We start from the raw sequence: 22,939 nt of genomic DNA on the forward strand, positions 1-22,939 counted from the left end.
CCGGTGGTCCGCTTGAACTGTGACCCTTTTAATGGCACTTCATAGAAAAGTGCTGAGAAGCTTAACTGTCGCAAATTATTGTTCACATATGGCATGCGCTATAATCAGACTTTTTTACCTCACTATTGTACCGTAAATACATTGATAAATGTCCCCCACTGTGTCTGTGTAAACAGAAAATGGGTGGTAGATTTGCAGGAATGGTGGGGGACCTGCAGTTCAGACCCCCATCATCAGTACTGATGGCCTAAAACAGGGATCAGCAACCACTGAAGTCCAGCTGTTCTGAAACGACAACTTCCAGAATCCTCCTACAAGAAAAGCTGAATATGTGTGCATGCTGGAAGTTGTAGTTTCACAGCAGATTGATGCCTAAGGCTGAGGATCTGCTGCTTACAATGTCAATGTACGGCAATGCACGATGCAGTTTTGTTTAGTACAGTGATATGTCTTAGGCCGAGGTCACAAGGCGATCTTGGACACAACAAATGTTGTGTGACCAAGGACCGCAGTGTGGCAGTGAAGGGGAAGTAGCTGGGGGGAGGAGGGGGGAGCATTCTAAAATTTATTATGGGGCTGAGTTATTTCTAGATATGTCCCTGCAGCCAATAAGGAACCCAGACTTCTCTGCTACAGGACGGGGAAGGAGACGACAAGGGAACCTGAAGGACGGGGCAGAGCAAGAGAGGAGCACAGAGGACAAGCCAACAGGAAAGTGGCGTCAGGCTGTGTACTGTATGTAGGGTGGCCGGACAGTCCGGCTTTCAGACTCCCTGTCCTCCGTCCGGCGGAAGGCCTGGACAGATGCAGGGATGTCCTCCTTTTCAGCAGCTCATGCTCAGATAGCGTGAGCTACAACTACAAACTGACCAAGGCTTCTCTCAACCCCCAGTCAGTCACTAGAGCCTGCAGACATGGCTCCCTATGGCTGACTGAGGGGGAGAGAAGCACCCCGGGATGCCCCCAGCAAACCTTTCCGTCTGAAAGTTCTCTCCCCCACCCTTTTTTGGGGCTGGCGATGGTGCGTGGCCTCTGAGCAGGGTGGTTTAGCAATTTAGGGGCGTGGCCAGTGGGGTTTGGCTTTTTGGGGTGAAGCCAGTGGCCAACCTAACTGTATGTGTCCTCACTACTGACTATATACTGTACGTGTCACCACTACTGACTATATACTGTACGTGTCACCACTACTGACTATATACTGTACGTGTCACCACTACTGACTATGTACTGTACGTGTCACCACTACTGACTATGTACTGTACGTGTCACCACTACTGACTATATACTATGTGTCCTCACTACTGACTATATACTATGTGTCCTCACTACTGACTATATAATATATACTATGTGTCCTCACTACTGACTATATACTGTACGTGTCACCACTACTGACTATATACTGTACGTCTCACCACTACTGACTATATACGTGTCCTCACTACTGACTATATAATATATACTATGTGTCACCACTACTGACTATATACTGTACGTGTCACCACTACTGACTATGTACTGTACTAGTCACCACTACTGACTATATACTATGTGTCCTCACTACTGACTATATACTGTACGTGTCACCACTACTGACTATATACTATGTGTCCTCACTACTGACTATATACTGTACGTGTCACCACTACTGACTATATACTATGTTCCTCACTATTGACTATATACTGTACATGTTACCACTACTGACTATGTACTGTACTAGTCACCACTACTGACTATATACTATGTGTCCTCAATACTGACTATATACTGTACGTGTCACCACTACTGACTATGTACTGTACTAGTCACCACTACTGACTATATACTATGTGTCCTCACTATTGACTATATACTGTACGTGTTACCACTACTGATTATGTACTGTACTAGTCACCACTACTGACTATATACTGTACGTGTCACCACTACTGACTATATACTATGTGTCCTCACTATTGACTATATACTGTACGTGTTACCACTACTGACTATGTACTGTACTAGTCACCACTACTGACTATATACTATGTGTCCTCAATACTGACTATATACTGTACGTGTCACCACTACTGACTATGTACTGTACTAGTCACCACTACTGACTATATACTATGTGTCCTCACTATTGACTATATACTGTACGTGTTACCACTACTGATTATGAACTGTACTAGTCACCACTACTGACTATATACTGTACGTGTCACCACTCCTGACTATGTACTGTACTAGTCACCACTACTGACTATGTACTGTACGTGTCACCACTACTGACTATATACTATGTGTCCTCACTACTGACTATATAATATATACTATGTGTCACCACTACTGACTATATACTGTACGTGTCACCACTACTGACTATGTACTGTACTAGTCACCACTACTGACTATATACTATGTGTCCTCACTACTGACTATATACTGTACTAGTCACCACTACTGACTATATACTATGTGTCCTCACTACTGACTATATACTGTACGTGTCACCACTACTGACTATATACTGTACGTCTCACCACTACTGACTATATACTATGTGTCCTCACTACTGACTATATAATATATACTATGTCACCACTACTGACTATATACTGTACGTGTCACCACTACTGACTATGTACTGTACTAGTCACCACTACTGACTATATACTATGTGTCCTCACTACTGACTATATACTGTACTAGTCACTACTACTGACTATATACTATGTGTCCTCACTACTGACTATATACTGTACGTGTCACCACTACTGACTATATACTGTACGTCTCACCACTACTGACTATATACTATGTGTCCTCACTACTGACTATATACTGTACGTGTCACCACTACTGACTATATACTATATACTGTATATGTTCTTACTACTGACCAGGCTCGGACTGGCCCACAGGTGTACAGGTGAATCCCCCGGTGGGCCCCTGAGGAAGGTGGGCCCCTAGTTTCCCACCCCCTGCACAAGTGGCACATAACACAGTAGACTTACCGCACTAAATACATATATTCAATGTACAGCACCTCAACCAGCCTATGTTTATATATATTTTTTAAATAGATTATTAAAAAAACTCCCCAGTTTATTATTATAGACACGACCAGAGCTGAGATAACTTCTAGGTATAGAAGCTAGCCAGTGTCCTCTTTTCCCCATGACCTAACTTCTCAAAGTTACTGCAGGGACTCCCATATTCAATAATCCGGTAGCATATTGCTGCTGTGTGAGCAGGTAATATTTTTATGTATCCGTACAGCCCAAAATAAATTTTACTGGTGGGGCCTAGGCACCCCAGTCCAACACTGCTACTGACTATATACTGTATATACTGTATGTGTCCTCACTGCTGACTATATACTATGTTTCACCACCACTGACTATATACTGTATGTGTCCTCAGTACTGACTATGAACTATATACTGTATGTGTCCTCACTGCTGACTATATACTATGTTTCACCACCACTGACTATATACTGTATGTGTTCTCAGTACTGACTGTATACTGGATATACTGTATGTGTCCTCACCACTGACTATATACTGTATACTGTATGTGTCCTCACTACTGACTGTATACTGTATATACTGTATGTGTCCTCACTACTGACTATATACTATATACTGTATGTGTCCTCACTGCTGACTATATATTATATGTTTCACCACCACTGACTCTATACTGTATATACTGTATGTGTCCTCACTGCTGACTATATACTTTGTTTCACCACCACTGACTATGTACTGTATGTGTCCTCAGTACTGACTATATACTATATGTGTTCTGACTACTGACTATATACTGTATGTGTCCTCACCACTGACTATATACTGTATACTGTATGTGTCCTCACTACTGACTGTATACTGTATATACTGTATGTGTCCTCACTACTGACTATATACTGTATGTGTCCTCACTGCTGACTATATATTATATGTTTCACCACCACTGACTCTATACTGTATATACTGTATGTGTCCTCACTGCTGACTATATACTTTGTTTCACCACCACTGACTATGTACTGTATGTGTCCTCAGTACTGACTATATACTATATGTGTCCTCACCACTGACTATATACTGTATACTGTATGTGTCCTCACTACTGACTGTATACTGTATATACTGTATGTGTCCTCACTACTGACTATCTAGTATATACTCTGTGTCCTTACTACTGACTACATACTATATACTGTATGTGTCCTCACTGCTGACTATCTACTATATACTCTGTGTCCTCACTACTGACTATATACTGTATGTATCCTCACTACTGACTATATACTGTATGTGTCCTCACTGCTGACTATATATTATATGTTTCACCACCACTGACTATATACTGTATATGTACTCACTACTGACTATATACGATATATGTCCTCCTCACTACTGACTATATACTATATATGTCCTCCTCACTACTGACTATATACTATATATGTCCTCCTCACTACTGACTATATACTATATGTGTTCTTACTACTGACTATATTCTATACTAGTTCTAGTTCATTTAATGTTTGTGTGTGTTGTTAAAAGCAGGGCCGGTGCAAGGATTTTTGCCAACACAAGCAAAGCTACATTTTAGCGCCCCCCCCCCCCCCCACAGCTCACCTGGTCCTGGTCCGTCTGCATAGCTTCTCCTCTGTGTGGTCCAGGTATGTTCTCTCTGGTTTGAGGACCGTATTTTTCGCCCTATAAGACGCACCTAGGTTTTAGAGGAGGATAATAAAAAATATATATATTCCATTACACCTCAGGTCAGACCAGCAATCAGACCCCCAATGTTAATCAGACCTCAGATCAAACCCCAATGCCTCAGATCAGCCCCCCATGTCAGCCATCAGCCCTCCATGTCACATTTCTCCCCCTCAAGGCCTCCATGTCACATTTCTCCCCCTTCATGTCACTTTTCTCCCCTTCAAGGCCTCCATGTCACATTTCTCTCCCTCCATATCAAATCACCCATGTCACATCAGCCCTCTATGTCGCATTTCTCCCCTCCATGTCACATTTCTACCCCACCATGTCACATTTCTCCCCCTCCAAACCATGTCACATCACCCCCTCCCTTTTAGTTTAAATCATGATCACATGTCACATCATGATCACATCATAACCCCCTATTGTGTCACATTTCTCCCCCCCCACACATGGCACATCATCCCCCACCCAGACGGCCCTGGCCCCATCCATGATCACATCATTACCCCCTATTGTGTAACATACATCATTACCCCCTATTGTGTCACATTTCTCCCCCCCCCCTCCATGGCACATCATCCCCCCCGCCCGGACGGCCCTGGCCCCATCTATGATCACATCATTACCCCCTATTGTGTCACATTTCTCCCCCCCCCCCCCACACATGGCACATCATCCCCCACCTAGACGGCCCTGGCCCCATCCATGATCACATCATTACCCCCTATTGTGTCACATTTCTCCCTCCCCCCATGGCACATCATCCCCCACCTAGACGGCCCTGGCCCCATCCATGATCACAACATTACCCTATATTGTGTCACATTTTACCCCCCCCCCCCCCATGGCACATCTTCGCCCCACGGCCGACCCTTCCTGGCGGCCTGGCCCCATTCCCATGTCACATACTCAGAAACTCAGAGTACTGTACAACTGTGCAGACATTTACATTGTCCCCCCTCCCTCCATCATGTCACTGTCACAGGCTCCCCCCCCCCCCATATTAATGATTGTTGTTTTGTAATTACTTTTTTTAAACACATCATTGAATGCCGTGCTAAGCCTGAGCGCCTCTGCTCTGGCGCTAGTCAGTTTGCGCTCATCTCATCATTTTGAAATAAATGATTATAAATTATCATATTATATATCATTGAACCGTTCAACTACCCTAACCTGTCCTGACTCCTGCTGCCGCTGGCTGCCAGTGCGAGACTGCAAGTGCGTCTGGACTGCTCTAATTTTGCTGACGGCTGCGTGTGTCTGTGTGAGTCAGAGTCTTGTCAGACACAACACAATCAGTCAGCTCGAGCCTCGCCTATAGTCCCTGCGCTACCCGCCGCGCCACTTACTCACGCCCCCGTGGCAGGCTAAGCCCATGTGACCCTGTTGCTGTGACACTGAGTGGCCGGCACATGCAGGCTGGGGGCGGGCGGATGGCGGCGCTGCGGCACAAATTCAAGTGAAGTAAGTGCTAAAAAAAAAAAAGGGCATTCATTTTTCCACCCTGCGCAGGGCGCGCCCTAAGGCAGCCGCTTGGTCTGCCTTATGGTAGCGCCGGCCCTGGTTAAAAGATATCAACACTATCCACTATAACAGTGACCTCCACAGGCCCCCACCCCTACAGTACCACGTCTCTTAAAATTGGACCTCCACAGCAGCCCACCCCTTTACTTTGACCTTTACAGCAGCCTTCCCCTTTAACAGTGACTTTCACAGCATACCATCCCCTTGACAGTGACCTCCACAGGGGCTCGTCCCCTTAACAGTGGCCTTTACTGGATCGGGGCGTGTCCTTTTGAACAGCTCACTCTAAGACAGCAGCACTGTGCTGTCTGAGTGTGAGCTGCAGGGAGAAAGTCACCCTCCCTCCCACCCCTGCAGCTGACAAAAGTTGATTTTTTACCTTCATTTTTTCAATCCCCGTCAGCTCAGGAATGGAAGGGGGTGTGGCCTAACCAGATCTGGTCATGGTTTAGTGGGACCTAGAAGTTGATTTTTAACCTAATTTTTTCAATTCCAGTCGACTGAGTGGGAGGGGGCGTGTCCGTTTGTACATCTCACACTAAGACAGTAGCACTGTGCTGTCTGAGTGTAAGCTGCAGGGAGAAAGTCACCCTACCTCCCACCCCTGCAGCTGACAGAAGTTGATTTTTACCTTCATTTTTTCAATCCCCGTCGGCTCAGGAGTGGGAGGGGGTATGGCCTAACCAGATCATGGGTGTGGCGTAGTGGGACCTGGGGGCGGGGTTTTCAGTCTTTTGAGGGTGGACACATTGTGGCAGGGGGTGTGTCTGGGATCCTTCCTGCAAGAGTGATGCCCCTCTGGGCACCTTACTGGCTCATTTGCATACCAAATAAACAGGATTTTCAGAGGATAAAGCCATGGCTTTAATTCTATAGCAATTATCCTGGTGACAGATTTCCTTTAAAGGGCTTCTGTCACCGTCACCCCCCCAAAAGTTATTTTTCATTTTTGGGCTAATTAAAATCCTTATAGTGCGATTATTCAATATATAGTGCTCTTACATTTTTCTGTGGTTGAGTTTCTTTAAAAATTGCACTTTTATAATATGTTAATTACCTCGCTACCAGCAAGTAGCGCGGTTACTTGCTGGTAGCCGCCGCATCCTCCTTTAAAAAAACGCCCCCTCCTCCTGTTGATTGACAGGGCCAGCGAGAGCTCTCCTCCTAAGGTCTGTGTTCCAAATCTCCCCCCGACTGAAGACCGGTACGGCGCAGGCGCAAGATTTATAACGCAGACAGGGCCAGCCAGAGGACGAGAGCGCTCGCTGGCCCTGTCAATCAACAGGAGGAGGGGGCGTTTTTTTTAAAGGAGGATGCGGCAGCTACCAGCAAGCAACCGCCCTACTTGCCAGGTAATTAACATATTATAAAAGTGCAGTTTTTAAAGAAACTAAACCACAGAAAAATGTAAGAGCACTATATATTGAATAATCGCACTACAAGGATTTTAATTAGCCCAAAAATGAAAAATGACTTTTAGGGGGTGACAGAAGCCCTTTAAAGCTCTCCTACACCAGTGAAGATCAATGGCTGGGTTGTTATGGAAACCTGAAGTAAAACTGTGTATGTGGAGACTGGAGGACCTGCGAGCTTCTATTGTCTGATAAGGGTGATGTGACCAAGCTTCTATAGGCTAATGCATTTTTTGGGAAGATCTCAGGAACAGTACATCCTAGAGAGCTGAGATCTTGTCTAAAACCTTCTCGGACACCTGATGTACCTGTGTGCCAAATTTTGTAAATGCGACGGTACGGATTCCTTTAGCGGACATACAGTACAGACCAAAAGTTTGCACACACCTTCTCATTCAAAGAATTTTCTTTATTTTCATGACTATGAAAATTGTAGATTCACACTGAAGGCATCAAAACTATGAATTAACACATGTGGAATTATATACATAACAAAAAAAGTTTGAAACAACTGAAAATATGTCATATTCTAGGTTCTTCAAAGTAGCCACCTTTTGCTTTGATTACTGCTTTGCACACTCTTGGCATTCTCTTGATGAGCTTCAAGAGGTAGTCACCTGAAATGGTTTTCACTTCACAGGTGTGCCCTGTCAGGTTTAATAAGTGGGATTTCTTGCCTTATAAATGGGGTTGGGACCATCAGTTGCGTTGTGGAGAAGTCAGGTGGATACACAGCTGATAGTCCTACTGAATAGACTGTTAGCATTTGTATTATGGCAAGAAAAACGAGTGACCATCATTACTTTAAGAAATGCGTTTAGAAATGCGTTTTGCGTTTAGTTGGACCATCATTTATTTTTCAACAGGACAATGACCCCAAACACACCTCCAGGCTGTGTAAGGGCTATTTGACCATGAAGGAGAGTGATGGGGTGCTGCGCCAGATGACCTGGCCTCCACAGTCACCAGACCTGAACCCAATCGAGATGGTATGGGTTGAGCTGGACCGCAGAGTGAAGGCAAAAGGGCCAACAAGTGCTAAGCATCTCTGGGAACTCCTTCAAGACTGTTGGAAGACCATTTCAGGTGACTACCTCTTGAAGCACATCAAGAGAATGCCAAGAGTGTGCAAAGCAGTAATCAAAGCAAAAGGTGGCTACTTTGAAGAACCTAGAATATGACATATTTTCAGTTGTTTCACACTTTTTTGTTATGTATATAATTCCACATGTGTTAATTCATAGTTTTGATGCCTTCAGTGTGAATCTACAATTTTCATAGTCATGAAAATAAAGAAAACTCTTTGAATGAGAAGGTGTGTCCAAACTTTTGGTCTGTACTGTACATACACACACACATACACTCAGCTTTATATATCAGAATACTGTGTGTTCTCACTACTGACTGTATATTGTACGTGTCATCACTACTGACTGTATACTATATACTGTATGTGTCCTCACTACTGAGTATATACTATATACTGTATGTGTTCTCACTACTGACTATATACTATATACTGTATGTGTCCTCACTACTGACTATATCCTATATACTGTATGTGTCCTCACTACTGACTGTATACTATATACTGTATGTGTTCTCACTACTGACTATATACTATATACTGTATGTGTTCTCACTACTGACTATATACTGTATGTGTTCTCACTACTGACTATATACTGTATGTGTCCTTACTGCTGACTATATACTGTATGTTTTCTCACTACTGACTATATACTGACTATATCCTATATACTGTATGTGTCCTCACTATTGACTGTATACTGTATGTGTTCTCACTACTGACTATATACTGTATGTGTTCTCACTACTGACTATATACTATATACTGTATGTGTTCTCACTACTGACTGTATATTGTATGTGTTATCACTACTGACTATATAATATATACTGTATATGTCCTCACTACTCACTATATACTATCTACTGCAGATGTCCTCACTACTGACTATATACTGTACGTGTCCTCACTACTGACTATATATTGAACGTGTCGTAAGGGATCGCTCTCACACAGGGGTTCGCAATCACAGATTTCTCCTCTGCCAACGGAGTTTAAGTCCAAATGGTGCTTTATTCTGGCACTTCAGCACCATCACACACATACACATAAACCAAAATAAACACCTGCCCGTCTGGGCTCTAGCTAATACAGAGGTCTACTCCCTGATTCACCTAAAAAAACGCTGTTTACACACAGGGTCTCCGGCTCCAACCCTCTCTGTCTTATCCCTCCTTGATTATAGCCCAGCTGTGACCTCACCTGTGATCTCCTCAGCTAAAGGTAATACCTGTAATGGACTAGGGGTGTGGACTGAGAGACTCCCACTACCAACCAATCCAAAGAAATTCAGCCCAAACAACTTTGAACAAAATGATCTCCAGCAAGCTATGCCTTGCTGAAGCAGCACCATTTCTGGATTTCAGTTATCTCACCAGCTAAAGTGAACCACCAGGTAAAATACTCCCAACATATCTCTGCTGTGCACTTTATCACAGTGTACTCACTACTGACTATATACTGTATGTGTCCTCACTACTGACTGTATACTGTGTCCTCACTACTGACTATATACTGTATGTGTCCTCACTACTGACTATATACTGTATGTGTTCTCACTACTGACTATATACTGTATGTGTTCTCACTACTGACTATATACTGTATGTGTCCTCACTACTGACTATATACTGTATGTGTTCTCACTACTGACTATATACTATATACTGTATCTGTCCTCACTACTGACTGTATACTGTATGTGTACACTACTGACTATATACTGTGTTCTCACTACTGACTATATATTATATACTGTATGTGTCCTCACTACTGACTGTATACTATATACTGTATGTGTTCTCACTACTGACTGTATACTGTATGTTTCCTCACTACTGACTGTATACTGTATGTGTACACTACTGACTATATACTATTTGTGTCCTCACTACTGACTATATACTATATACTGTATGTGTCCTCACTACTGACTGTATACTATATACTGTATGTGTTCTCACTACTGACTATATACTATATACTGTATGTGTTCTCACTACTGACTATATACTGTATGTGTTCTCACTACTGACTATATACTGTATGTGTCCTTACTGCTGACTATATACTGTATGTTTTCTCACTACTGACTATATACTGACTATATCCTATATACTGTATGTGTCCTCACTATTGACTGTATACTGTATGTGTTCTCACTACTGACTATATACTGTATGTGTTCTCACTACTGACTATATACTATATACTGTATGTGTTCTCACTACTGACTGTATATTGTATGTGTTATCACTACTGACTATATAATATATACTGTATATGTCCTCACTACTCACTATATACTATCTACTGCAGATGTCCTCACTACTGACTATATACTGTACGTGTCCTCACTACTGACTATATATTGAACGTGTCGTAAGGGATCGCTCTCACACAGGGGTTCGCAATCACAGATTTCTCCTCTGCCAATGGAGTTTAAGTCCAAATGGTGCTTTATTCTGGCACTTCAGCACCATCACACACATACACATAAACCAAAATAAACACCTGCCCGTCTGGGCTCTAGCTAATACAGAGGTCTACTTCCTGATTCACCTAAAAAAAACTCTGTTTACACACAGGGTCTCCGGCTCCAACCCTCTCTGTCTTATCCCTCCTTGATTATAGCCCAGCTGTGACCTCACCTGTGATCTCCTCAGCTAAAGGTAATACCTGTAATGGACTAGGGGTGTGGACTGAGAGACTCCCACTACCAACCAATCCAAAGAAATTCAGCCCAAACAACTTTGAACAAAATGATCTCCAGCAAGCTATGCCTTGCTGAAGCAGCACCATTTCTGGATTTCAGTTATCTCACCAGCTAAAGTGAACCACCAGGTAAAATACTCCCAACATATCTCTGCTGTGCACTTTATCACAGTGTACTCACTACTGACTATATACTGTATGTGTCCTCACTACTGACTGTATACTGTGTCCTCACTACTGACTATATACTGTATGTGTCCTCACTACTGACTATATACTGTATGTGTTCTCACTACTGACTAATATACTGTATGTGTTCTCACTACTGACTATATACTGTATGTGTCCTCACTACTGACTATATACTGTATGTGTTCTCACTACTGACTATATACTATATACTGTATCTGTCCTCACTACTGACTGTATACTGTATGTGTACACTACTGACTATATACTGTGTTCTCACTACTGACTATATATTATATACTGTATGTGTCCTCACTACTGACTGTATACTATATACTGTATGTGTCCTCACTACTGACTGTATACTGTATGTTTCCTCACTACTGACTGTATACTGTATGTGTACACTACTGACTATATACTATTTGTGTCCTCACTACTGACTATATACTATATACTGTATGTGTCCTCACTACTGACTGTATACTATATACTGTATGTGTCCTCACTACTGACTGTATACTATATACTGTATGTGTCCTCACTACTGACTATATACTATGTGTCCTCACTACTGACTATATACTAAGTGTCCTCACTACTATGTACTGTATGTGTACACTACTGACTATATACTATTTGTGTCCTCACTACTGGCTATATACTGTATGTGTTCTCACTACTGACTATATACTATATACTGTATGTGTCCTCACTACTGACTGTATACTGTATTTGTCCTCACTACTGACTGTATACTATATACTGTATACTGTATGTGTCCTCACTACTGACTATATACTATGTGTCCTCACTACTGACTATATACTGCATGTGTCCTCACTACTGACTATATACTAAGTGTCCTCACTACTGACTATATACTAAGTGTCCTCACTACTGACTGTATACTATATACTGTATATGTTCTAACTACTGACTATATACTATATGTGTCCTCACTACTGACTGTATACTATATACTGTATATGTTCTTACTACTGACTATATACTGTATATGTTCTTACTACTGACTATATACTATATGTGTCCTCACTACTGACTGTATTCTATATACTGTATATGTTCTTACTACTGACTATATACTGTATGTGTCCTCACCACTGACTATATACTGTATGGAAGCTCACAAGTTCTCGATCAGTATGTCTTTGGAGTGTGGGAGGTTTGCTCACATGAACTAAATACATATTGGAAAAATCCAACACTTATCCAATACATATTTGCCAAGGATTTGTAGTTTGTCATTCCGTAGATCCGGCTGTGAATTATCTCCATTCAGTGGAGCTAATCCTTGTGTAGTCCTATGCAGTTTTTAGATATTGATGACCTACCTTATCAGATCAGCTCTTCTCAGCAGCCACTAGCTCCAAAAAATAAAAACAGAGGACAGAGTCGTAGAACAGCTCCATCCACTGTGTAGTGGCCATGCCAGGTTACTGCAGGTCAGCTCCCACCGCACCTGTCCACATGGGTGGAGCTGTGCTTCAGGCAACGTCTTCTGTGTTTACTTCCAGCAGCTACTGGCACTTGGGGGGTGCGAGGTGCTGGACCCACACAACCCCTATAAGACAAATGTATTTGTTTAGACCCTTATATAGCACTGACATATTACATAGCACTTTACATATATTATCATTTCTTGCTGTCATAACCTAAGGGTGCATTCGCACGACCATATTTTTTTTGCAGTCCATATTGCTTCCGTTTTTTTTTTTTTTGCGGATCCAGTGTAACAATGCCTATCCTTGTCCACAAAACGGACAAGAATAGGAAATGCGGAACGGATGTACGGATGCGGTTAGCACACTGTGTGCTGTCCGCATTTTCTATGGACCCATGGAAATCAATGGGTCCGCATCTAATCCGCAGATCAAAAATACAGTTATGTGAATAGGGCCTCAGTTCCCTAACGGTGTGTCGCAAACACGGGAGAAGGTACAAATGCCATGCAGATGTTATCCTTGGTCAGATTCAAACCTAGGAGCCAGCACTACAAGGCATCAGTTCTAACCACGGAGCCGCCATGCTACATGATAGACATACCGCTCCTGAAACACATGGAAAGTACATACGGCCTCATTTATCAAAACTGTCTTGGCTGCCCATAGCAACCAATCAGAGCTCAGCTTTCATTTCTTAAAGCTGAAAGCTGAGCTCTGATTGGTTACTATGGGCAAGCAAGACAGTTGAACCCCTTAGTAACCACTAATACTCCTTTTTACTGACGTAAACAACGGGTTTTTTTAGCTAAACTGCTGGCTTTAATCAATCATTACATGTTCCCAAAATGGTGCATTACAAACTATAACTTATCCTACAAACAATAAGATCTCATACAAGTACATTGATGAAAAAACTAAAAAGTTATAGCTCATGGAATGCAATTTTTTTTAAAAGTGTGTGTAGTCACTAAGGGGTTAAATGAGGCCAAAAGTGGTAGGTTGCTCAACACCCTTTGTAGGGATTCCTTCGCTCTGTGAAACTACAACTCCCAGCATGCAAACATGCTCGGCTGTTGTCACAAGTCCCATATAAGTGAATGGGAGTTGTAGATTCAGGACACCTGGAGTGCCGAAGGTTGCTGATCGCGGCTCTAGCGTCCCCTTCTGGTAATGACACAGCACTTTTGCATAAGACACAAAACTTTCTTTCTGTGAACGGCTCAACAATGTATCGCTTTGAATGGATACGGAAGTTCCTTATTTTTCTCTACAAGGTATTCGAAAATATATTGTCTTACAGCAGAGGAAGTGACAACAAGCATCCTATGGACCCCGAACATGAAGAATGTAGGGAGAATAATGTCCAGCCTGGACGAGCAACACTCCACAGAGGGGTAAGTGAGGCTCAGCTGTTCACGTGTTCTTGGATTTGAGATTTGGAGTAGGGATGGCGTGCGCTTGTATAGAAAAAAACACAATATTGTGCGTAATGTTCCACATTGTACAATTATACCGTACGTTATATCTGTCCGGTGTCAACACTCAGCCTTGTGGGAGCTGCTGAACCAGTTTGTTTACAGCAGAGAGCGAGTAAACTGACACCTTCTACTGAAGGAGAGGAGACATACCTGGAACTTACACAGTAATATGCAAGGGGGGTAGAGGGCCACAGGCTAAGGGTCCATTCACACGCCCGTTGTTTCTTTCCTGATCTGTTCCGTTTTTTGCGGAACAGATCTGGACCAGTTGCGTACCCATTCATTTTCAATGGGTCCTGAAAAAAATCGGACAGCACAATGTGTGCTGTCCGTTTCCGTTGTTCCGTCCCGCATGTCCGAAAAAATATAAAACTTGTCCTATTATTATCCGCTAAATCGGATCCTGGTACCAAGTCAATGGATCCGCAAAAAACGGATGACATACGGAAACATTTTCAGGAACAACGGATCCACAAAAAACGGACCGAAATTCGGGATATAGAAAAATACTGACGTGTGAATGTAGCCTTAGGCCTCATACACATGAACGTATTTTCAATCCGTGTCCGTTCCGTGTTTTTTTTTTTTTTTTTTTAGCGGACCATATACGGAACCATTAATTTCAATGGGTCAGCAAAAAAACAGAAGGTACTCTGTGTGCATTCCGTTTCCGTATGTCTGCATTTCCGTTCCGCAAAAAAATAGAACATGTCCTATTATTGTCCGCATTACGGACAAGGATAGGACTGTTCTATTAGGGGCCGGCTGTTCCATTTCGCAAAATATGGAATGCACACGGACGTCATCCGTATTTTTTGCGGATCCTTTTTTGCGAACTGCAAAATACATACAGTCGTGTGCATGAGGCCTTAGGCTACTTTCACACTAGAGTTTTTGCTGGATCCGTCAGGGTTCAGCAAAAACACTTCCGTTACTATTAATACAACCATCTGCATCCGTTATGAACGGATCCTGTTGTATTATCTTTAACATAGCCAAGCATGAACTCAATTGAAAATCAATGGGGGACAGATCTGTTTTCTATTGCGTCAGATTGTGTCAGAGAAAATACATCTTTTCTCCGCATCCCATGATGGAAAGAAAAACGCAGCATGCTGCGGTTTGCTATCCGGTATGAGAACGCAACCAAACTGAATGGAATGTATTTTGGAGTATTCCGTTCTGTTCAGTTACATTTTGTCCATATTGACAATGAATGGAAACAAAACGGAAGCATTTTTTTCCGGTATTGAGACCCTATGATGGATCTCAATACCGGAAAATATTAACGCTAGTGTGAAAGTAGCCTTAAAGGGGTTGTCCGAGTTATATTTATTGATGACCTATCCTCAGGATAGGCCATCAATATCAGATCGGAGGGGGTCCGACACCCGAGAAGGTAAACAGTGAAGAGGAGGCAGCGCTGGCACGGGCGCGCCTCCTCTTCAAACAGCTGATCGGCGGGGGTGCCTGGTGTCGGTCCCCCGCCGATCTGATATTGATGACCTATCCTGAGGATAGGTCATCAATAAATATAACTCAGACAACCCCTTTTAATCTCTCATCTTTCCTTCATTTATAAGTGTCCTGGATGTTTTTTTCCAGGAAGTCACGGGTAGGCCTTTTCACATGGTGCATTTCTATGGTTGTTGACGAGTGTTACACATATTCACATATTGGAAAACCCAACAAAAAACAAAGTAAGAAGAGTAATAATCTGTACACCTCACCAAACCCCCGAGAGGAAGCGAGGCGAAACGTTTGTTGGGGTTCTGTGCCCTCTCTGATTCCTGGTCTTTATATCTACTCACTTAGTGCTCCTTTTGTCCCCCCCCCCCTCTCTCTTCCATCAATTGTTGTTATGAGAGCCAATGTGCATGTTTAGAAGCATTACATCTGCATCCCTGTTGGATAAGATCTCTATTCCCCATGCCAATATAATTGATGCTAAAGCATATGGATGTTATGGACTTGGGGATTTGGGTCATACCAGGGATCCTATTGAAGGTGTAGCACCTATTGTAGTGAGGAGTATATTCACACTGTTGATAAAGTATTCATTATAAGTATTATTATGTACAGATTAAAGTGTGATTAATGCAGTCCTAGGAGCCAGTAGGGGCAGAATATTTCAATATATATATTTTTTTTTATATATATGTATTGTATGTCTTTTTGATATAATGAAATAAAGAATGTATTTATATTACACATTCACTTATTATTATACATTATTTCTGTGTAGGCACCACTCCTGATTTTGGCTCACAATTACAATTGAGCGAACTTGTGTTTCCATTTCAGCGTACAAGGTTCGGGTTATCTCAGAATCTCGTTATGGATTCCACTACCATGAACCATAACTTATAGTCTGTGGTAGTGCAATCCATAATGGCATTCTTAGATATCCCAAACCCGAACCTTGTACTCCGAACTTGAAACCACAAGTTCGCTCATCACTACTCACAATCACTAATGGAAAATCGCTGATCAAACACTGAGGGCTCATGCACACGTCCGTAGCTTTGGTCCACATCTGATCCGTATTTTTTGCTGAACGGATGTTGACCCATTCATCTCAATGGACCGCAAAAGATGCAGACATATCTGCATCCATAAGTCTGTTCCGCAGCCCCACAAAAAAAAAATAGAACATGTGAATAGAACATTGCCCACTTTGCAGACAAGGATAGGACATTTCTGCACATGGAAAAAAAAAAATGGTGGCAGGCTCTTGGCCGGTATCCATGTTTTGCGGATCCACGATTTGTGTACCGTAAAAATGGCTGTGTGCATGAGCCCTGACTGTGTGAAAGCGGCCTATGGTCTCATTCACACAGTACCAATACCAAGCACAGCCACTATACAATGAACGGTGCTGTGATCGGTAACCTCACTAGAGCGCCAGAGCCTCTTCAAACAGCTGATTCGTGACATTGCCAGGTGTCTGAATGCCACCGATCAGCTATTGATGACCTGTCCTGAGGATAAGTCCTCAATATTATTTTCCTGGAAGACTTCTTAAATGGCACACAACAGCTACCACCATTGTACCTCGTCACACCAATGACTCCTTTCCCTATAGCGCTCAGCTCCAGTGACAGGGCCAGGCAGTGGCGATGTGATCTCACCTGGACCTGCTTTCTTGCCCGTGCTCCGGAGCTTCAGTAAACGTGGCATGTGCAAAACCACCCTAAGGCCCCTTTTCAGACAAGCAAGTGTCACGCTACGGACTCACAGCTCAGCACCGATCCTGAACTTCCAGCACTGCCTGGGTCACATATTTATGATGCTATATAACTGAACCCAGACAAAACTGACAGAACTTGCTTGCAAAATGGTGTGAGTTTCACTGAACGCATCCTGACACAATCCGTATAGTTCATGTGAAAGAGGCCTAAGGGTTACATAGCATCATAAATCAATATAATGCTATGCGACCCCGGCAGTGCTGGGAGGTCAGGGCGGGTGCTGCGCTGCGAGTCTAGAGCGTCACACCCGCTTGTCTGAAAGGGGCCTAAGGCTTTCCATGGCTGAAGTAAGTACTATGCAGCAGTAACAAGCATCAGGGCTGTACTGCCACCTCATGGGCTAGAAAGCAGGGCCCGGGGAGATTACGTCACCACTGCCTGGCCTTGTCACTCAAAGCTGGGGGGCAAAGCCAAGAGCAATATATTTGCATATATTTTTCTGTACCATATTGTGTGGAGCCAGTTGATGAATCTACAGATAGGTCTCCTGAAGTGGGCTTCACTTCTTCCTCCTTGAGCTTCTTTAGCTTTACATGGTTACTGTTGTTTCTCTCCCATATCCGCCATGCTTAGGTGTTTTTCCCTAAACGTCAAGAGTCTCAACTCTAATGCTAAGAGACTGAATTGCAGTCCTTGCGGGCAGAGTTTGCCTTTCTCCAGGAGGCACACTTTGATGCATTAGCTAATTTTAACTTTGCACACCAACATTCCCCCACCACATATTCTGCTTCCATGGGTAAGAAAAGGGCGGGGGTGACAATCCTGTCTGCATGTCGGTGCCCACTAGAGGTATCATCCTCCATCACTGACCCAGGGGGTGTTATTCTACAATGTACTTACCAAAGTTCCCTCTTACCTTATGTAATATCTATGCTCCTAAAGTGGGACAAATTGGTTTTCTGAGATGGGTTCTTATGAAACTAGACAGATTGCCCCCCCCCCCTTCCCTTTCCTGCTTTAACCACTTCAGCCCCGCTAGCTGAAACCCCCTTCATGACCAGAGCACTTTTTACACTTCGGCACTACACTCCTTTCACCGTTTATCGCTCGGTCATGCAACTTACCACCCAAATGAATTTTACCTCCTTTTCTTCTCACTAATAGAGCTTTCATTTGGTGGTATTTTATTGCTGCTGACATTTTTACTTTTTTTGTTATTAATCAAAATGTAACGATTTTTTTGCAAAAAAATGACATTTTTCACTTTCAGCTGAAAAATTTTGCAAAACAAACGACATCCATATATAAATTTTTCGCCAAATTTATTGTTCTACATGTCTTTGATAAAAAAAAAATGTTTGGGCAAAAAAAAATGGTTTGGGCAAAAGTTATAGCGTTTACACACTATGGTACAAAAATGTGAATTTCCGCTTTTTGAAACAGCTCTGATTTTCTGAGCACCTGTCAAAAAATAAAAAATTCTAGGAACTCACCATGCCCCTCACGGAATACCTTGGGGTGTCTTCTTTCCAAAATGGGGTCACTTGTGGCGTAGTTATACTGCCCTGGCAATTTAGGGGCCCAAATGTGTGAGAAGAACTTTGCAATCAAAATGTGTAAAAAATGACCGGTGAAATCCGAAAGGTGCACTTTGGAATATGTGCCCCTTTGCCCACCTTGGCAGCAAAAAAGTGTCACACATCTGGTATTGCCGTACTCAGGAGAAGTTGGGGAATCTGTTTTGGGGTGTCATTTTACATATAACCATGCTGGGTGAGAGAAATATCTTGGCAAAAGACAACTTTTCCCATTTTTTTATACAAAGTTGGCATTTGACCAAGATATTTTTCTCACCCAGCATGGGTATATGTAAAATGACACCCCAAAACACATTCCCCAACTTCTACTGAGTATGGCGATACCAGATGTGTCACACTTTTTTGCTGCCAAGATGCGCAAAGGTGCCCAAATTCCTTTTAGGAGGGCATTTTTAGACATTTTGATCCCAGACTTCTTCTCACGCTTTAGGGCCCCTAAAAAGCCAGGGCAGTATAAATACCCCACATGTGACCCCACTTTGGAAAGAAGACACCCCAAGGTATCCAATGAGGGGCCTGGCAAGTTCATCGAAATTTTTTTTTTTTTGCATAAGTTAGCGGAAATTGATTTTTTTTTTTTTTCTCACAAAGTCTCACTTTCCGCTAACTTAGGACAAAAATGTAAATCTTTCATGGACTCAATATGCCCCTCAGCAAATACCTTGGGGTGTCTTCTTTCCAAAATGGGGTCAGTTGTGGGGTGTTTGTACTGCCCTGGCATTTGAGGGTCTCCGCAATCATTACATGTATGGCCAGCATTAGGAGTTTCTGCTATTCTCCTTATATTGAGCATACAGGTAATGAGATTTTTTTTTCCGTTCAGCCTCTGGGCTGAAAGAAAAAAATGAACGGCACAGATTTCTTCATTCGCATCGATCAATGTGGATGAAAAAATCTCTGCCAAAAAAAAAAAATGGAGGGGAAAGGTGTCTGCCAGGACATAGGAGCTCCGCCCAACATCCATACCCACTTAGCTCGTATGCCCTGGCAAACCAGATTTCTCCATTCGCATCAATCGATGTGGATGAATAAATCATTGCCGGGATTTTTATTTTTTATATATATACAAAGTGTTTGCCAAAGCATAGGAACGCCGCCTCCTCCTCAGCTCGTATGCCTCGGCAAACATATCTGTTACTGCAGAGGAGAAAATCCCGTCTTGCAGCGCCGCATACACCGACTTGCGTGTAATCTGACAGCAGAGCAATGCTTCTGTCAGAATGCACATCGGTGCTGCAGCTGGTCGATCGGTTGGTCCACCTGGAAGGTAAAAAAAGAAAAGAAAAAAAAGAAAAAACCAGGCCGCAACGCAATAATTTTATTAACTTTGCAACAGAACATATAAACTTTAACTTTTTTAACTGAACATTAACCTTTTTGCTTACTGGTGTTTTTTTTTTTTTGTTTTGTTTTTTTACCTTTATAGAACAAACCTCTCCTTCCCCATGGGTCAATGTGCAAAGCGCAAATCGCCCAAAGATGTGGCGAAGTGCGTTATGCACTTTGTCCCATGTGAAAGGAGACGTTTGCAGCAGCAGTGAGTGAATGGGCCCTAATAGCCCTGTGTGCCTGTCCTGGTGAGATGATCCCTATGCTAATAGTGTACCTGTGAGTGGTACTTCCGGAAACACTCTCCAAAGCATAGGGCAGGGTGGTCAGGACAGTCAGGACAGAAATAGCGGGTGTCACGCCTTATTCCACTCCTGCTACAGACACAACATCTTTTTCGGGGTGACGGTTGGGTTGAGGTACCAGGAACGACATTGGGGAAATGTCGCTCGTGTAGACGGCTAACTACACTGGTGGATGGGGCCACGGAACCTCCTGGCTACAGGAGGTTCTCGATGATCTCTTCCTGAAATTTGAGGAAGGATCCAGTTCTCCCAGCCTTACTGTAGAGAACAAAACTATTGTACAGAGCCAATTGAATTAAATATACAGACACCTTCTTATACCAGCGTCTGGTGCGTCGGGAAACTAAATACGGAGACAACATCTGGTCATTGAAGTCGACCCCTCCCATGTGGAGGTTATAGTCGTGGACTGAGAGGGGCTTTTCAATGACACGGGTTGCTCGCTCAATTTGTATTGTCGTGTCTGCGTGAATGGAGGAGAGCATGTAAACGTCACGCTTGTCTCTCCATTTCACCGCGAGCAGTTCTTCGTTACACAGTGCGGCCCTCTGCCCCCTTGCAAGACGGGTGGTAACGAGCCGTTGGGGGAAGCCCGCGCGACTAGTTCGCGCGGTACCACAGGCGCCAATCCGTTCTAGAAACAAATGCCTAAAGAGGGCCACACTTGTGTAAAAATTGTCCACATAAAGATGGTACCCCTTGCCGAATAAGGGTGACACCAAGTCCCAAACTGTCTTCCCACTGCTCCCCAGGTAGTCAGGGCAACCGACCGGCTCCAGGGTCTGATCTTTTCCCTCATAGATCCGAAATTTGTGGGTATAGCCTGTGGCCCTTTCACAGAGCTTATACAATTTGACCCCATACCGGGCGCGCTTGCTTGGGATGTATTGTTTGAAGCCAAGGCGCCCGGTAAAATGTATCAGGGACTCGTCTACGCAGATGTTTTGCTCTGGGGTATACAAATCTGCAAATTTCTGGTTGAAATGGTCTATGAGGGGCCGAATTTTGTGGAGTCGGTCAAAAGCAGGGTGGCCCCTGGGACGGGAGGCGGTGTTGTCACTAAAGTGCAGGAAACGCAGGATGGCCTTAAAACGTGCCCTGGACATAGCAGCAGAGAACATGGGCATGTGATGAATCGGGTTCGTGGACCAATATGACCGCAATTCATGCTTTTTTGTCAGGCCCATGTTGAGGAGGAGGCCCAGAAAAGTTTTAATTTCGGAAACTTGGACTGGTTTCCACCGGAAAGGCTGGGCATAAAAGCTTCCCGGGTTAGCGGTGATAAATTGTGTGGCATACCTGTTTGTTTCGGCCACAACTAAGTCTAAGAGCTCCGCAGTCAAGAACAGCTCAAAAAATCCCAGGGCCGAACCGATCTGAGCTGTCTCAACCCGAACTCCAGACTGGGCAGTGAAAGGGAAAACTACAGGTGCGGCTGAAGTTGGGGACTGCCAATCAGGGTTTGCCAGCACCTCTGGGATTCTAGGGGCTCTACGGGCACGTCTTTGCGGTGGCTGCGACGGGGTCACTACTGCACGTGCCACCGTACCAGCTTCAACTGCCCTTCTGGTGCTCGCTACTTCACCAGGTTGTACGGCAGTGCTGGTACTAGGTCCAGGGAGGGCTGGGCTGCTGGTGTATGCCTCACCACGTAATCCGACAGCACCAGCCCTACTTTGCTGCTCTTGAAGCGGATCCTGCGCAACCTGTGGTCTAGCGACACGGGGCCGGGTACGCCTGGTGGTATCAGGGACCTCAGCCTCCTCGTCCGAACTTTGGGTCAGAGAGCCACTGCTTTCTACAGGTTCGTATTCTGACCCGCTGGATTCATCAGATGAGGGTTCCCACTCCTCATCCGACTGGGTCAGAAGCCTGTAGGCCTCTTCAGAAAAATACCCCCTGTTTGACATTT

At 43.6% G+C, this 22,939-nt stretch overlaps 1 protein-coding gene across 1 annotated transcript in view; it reads left to right on the forward strand.

Annotated features, from left to right (window-relative positions):
* The first annotated feature begins 597 nt into the window (after nt 1-597).
* LOC122946300 overlaps nt 598-22,939 on the forward strand; it is a 95,979-nt gene continuing 73,637 nt past the window's right edge. Inside the window, exons 1-2 of the mRNA XM_044305818.1 lie at nt 598-711; nt 14,427-14,520. Coding sequence (XP_044161753.1) covers nt 14,452-14,520 — 69 coding nt within the window. The 5' untranslated portion in view covers nt 598-711; nt 14,427-14,451. The remainder of the gene's footprint in view (nt 712-14,426; nt 14,521-22,939) is intronic.

This window comes from Bufo gargarizans, chromosome 9 (genome assembly GCF_014858855.1).
Source record: "Bufo gargarizans isolate SCDJY-AF-19 chromosome 9, ASM1485885v1, whole genome shotgun sequence".
Taxonomy (NCBI): Eukaryota; Metazoa; Chordata; class Amphibia; order Anura; family Bufonidae; genus Bufo; species Bufo gargarizans.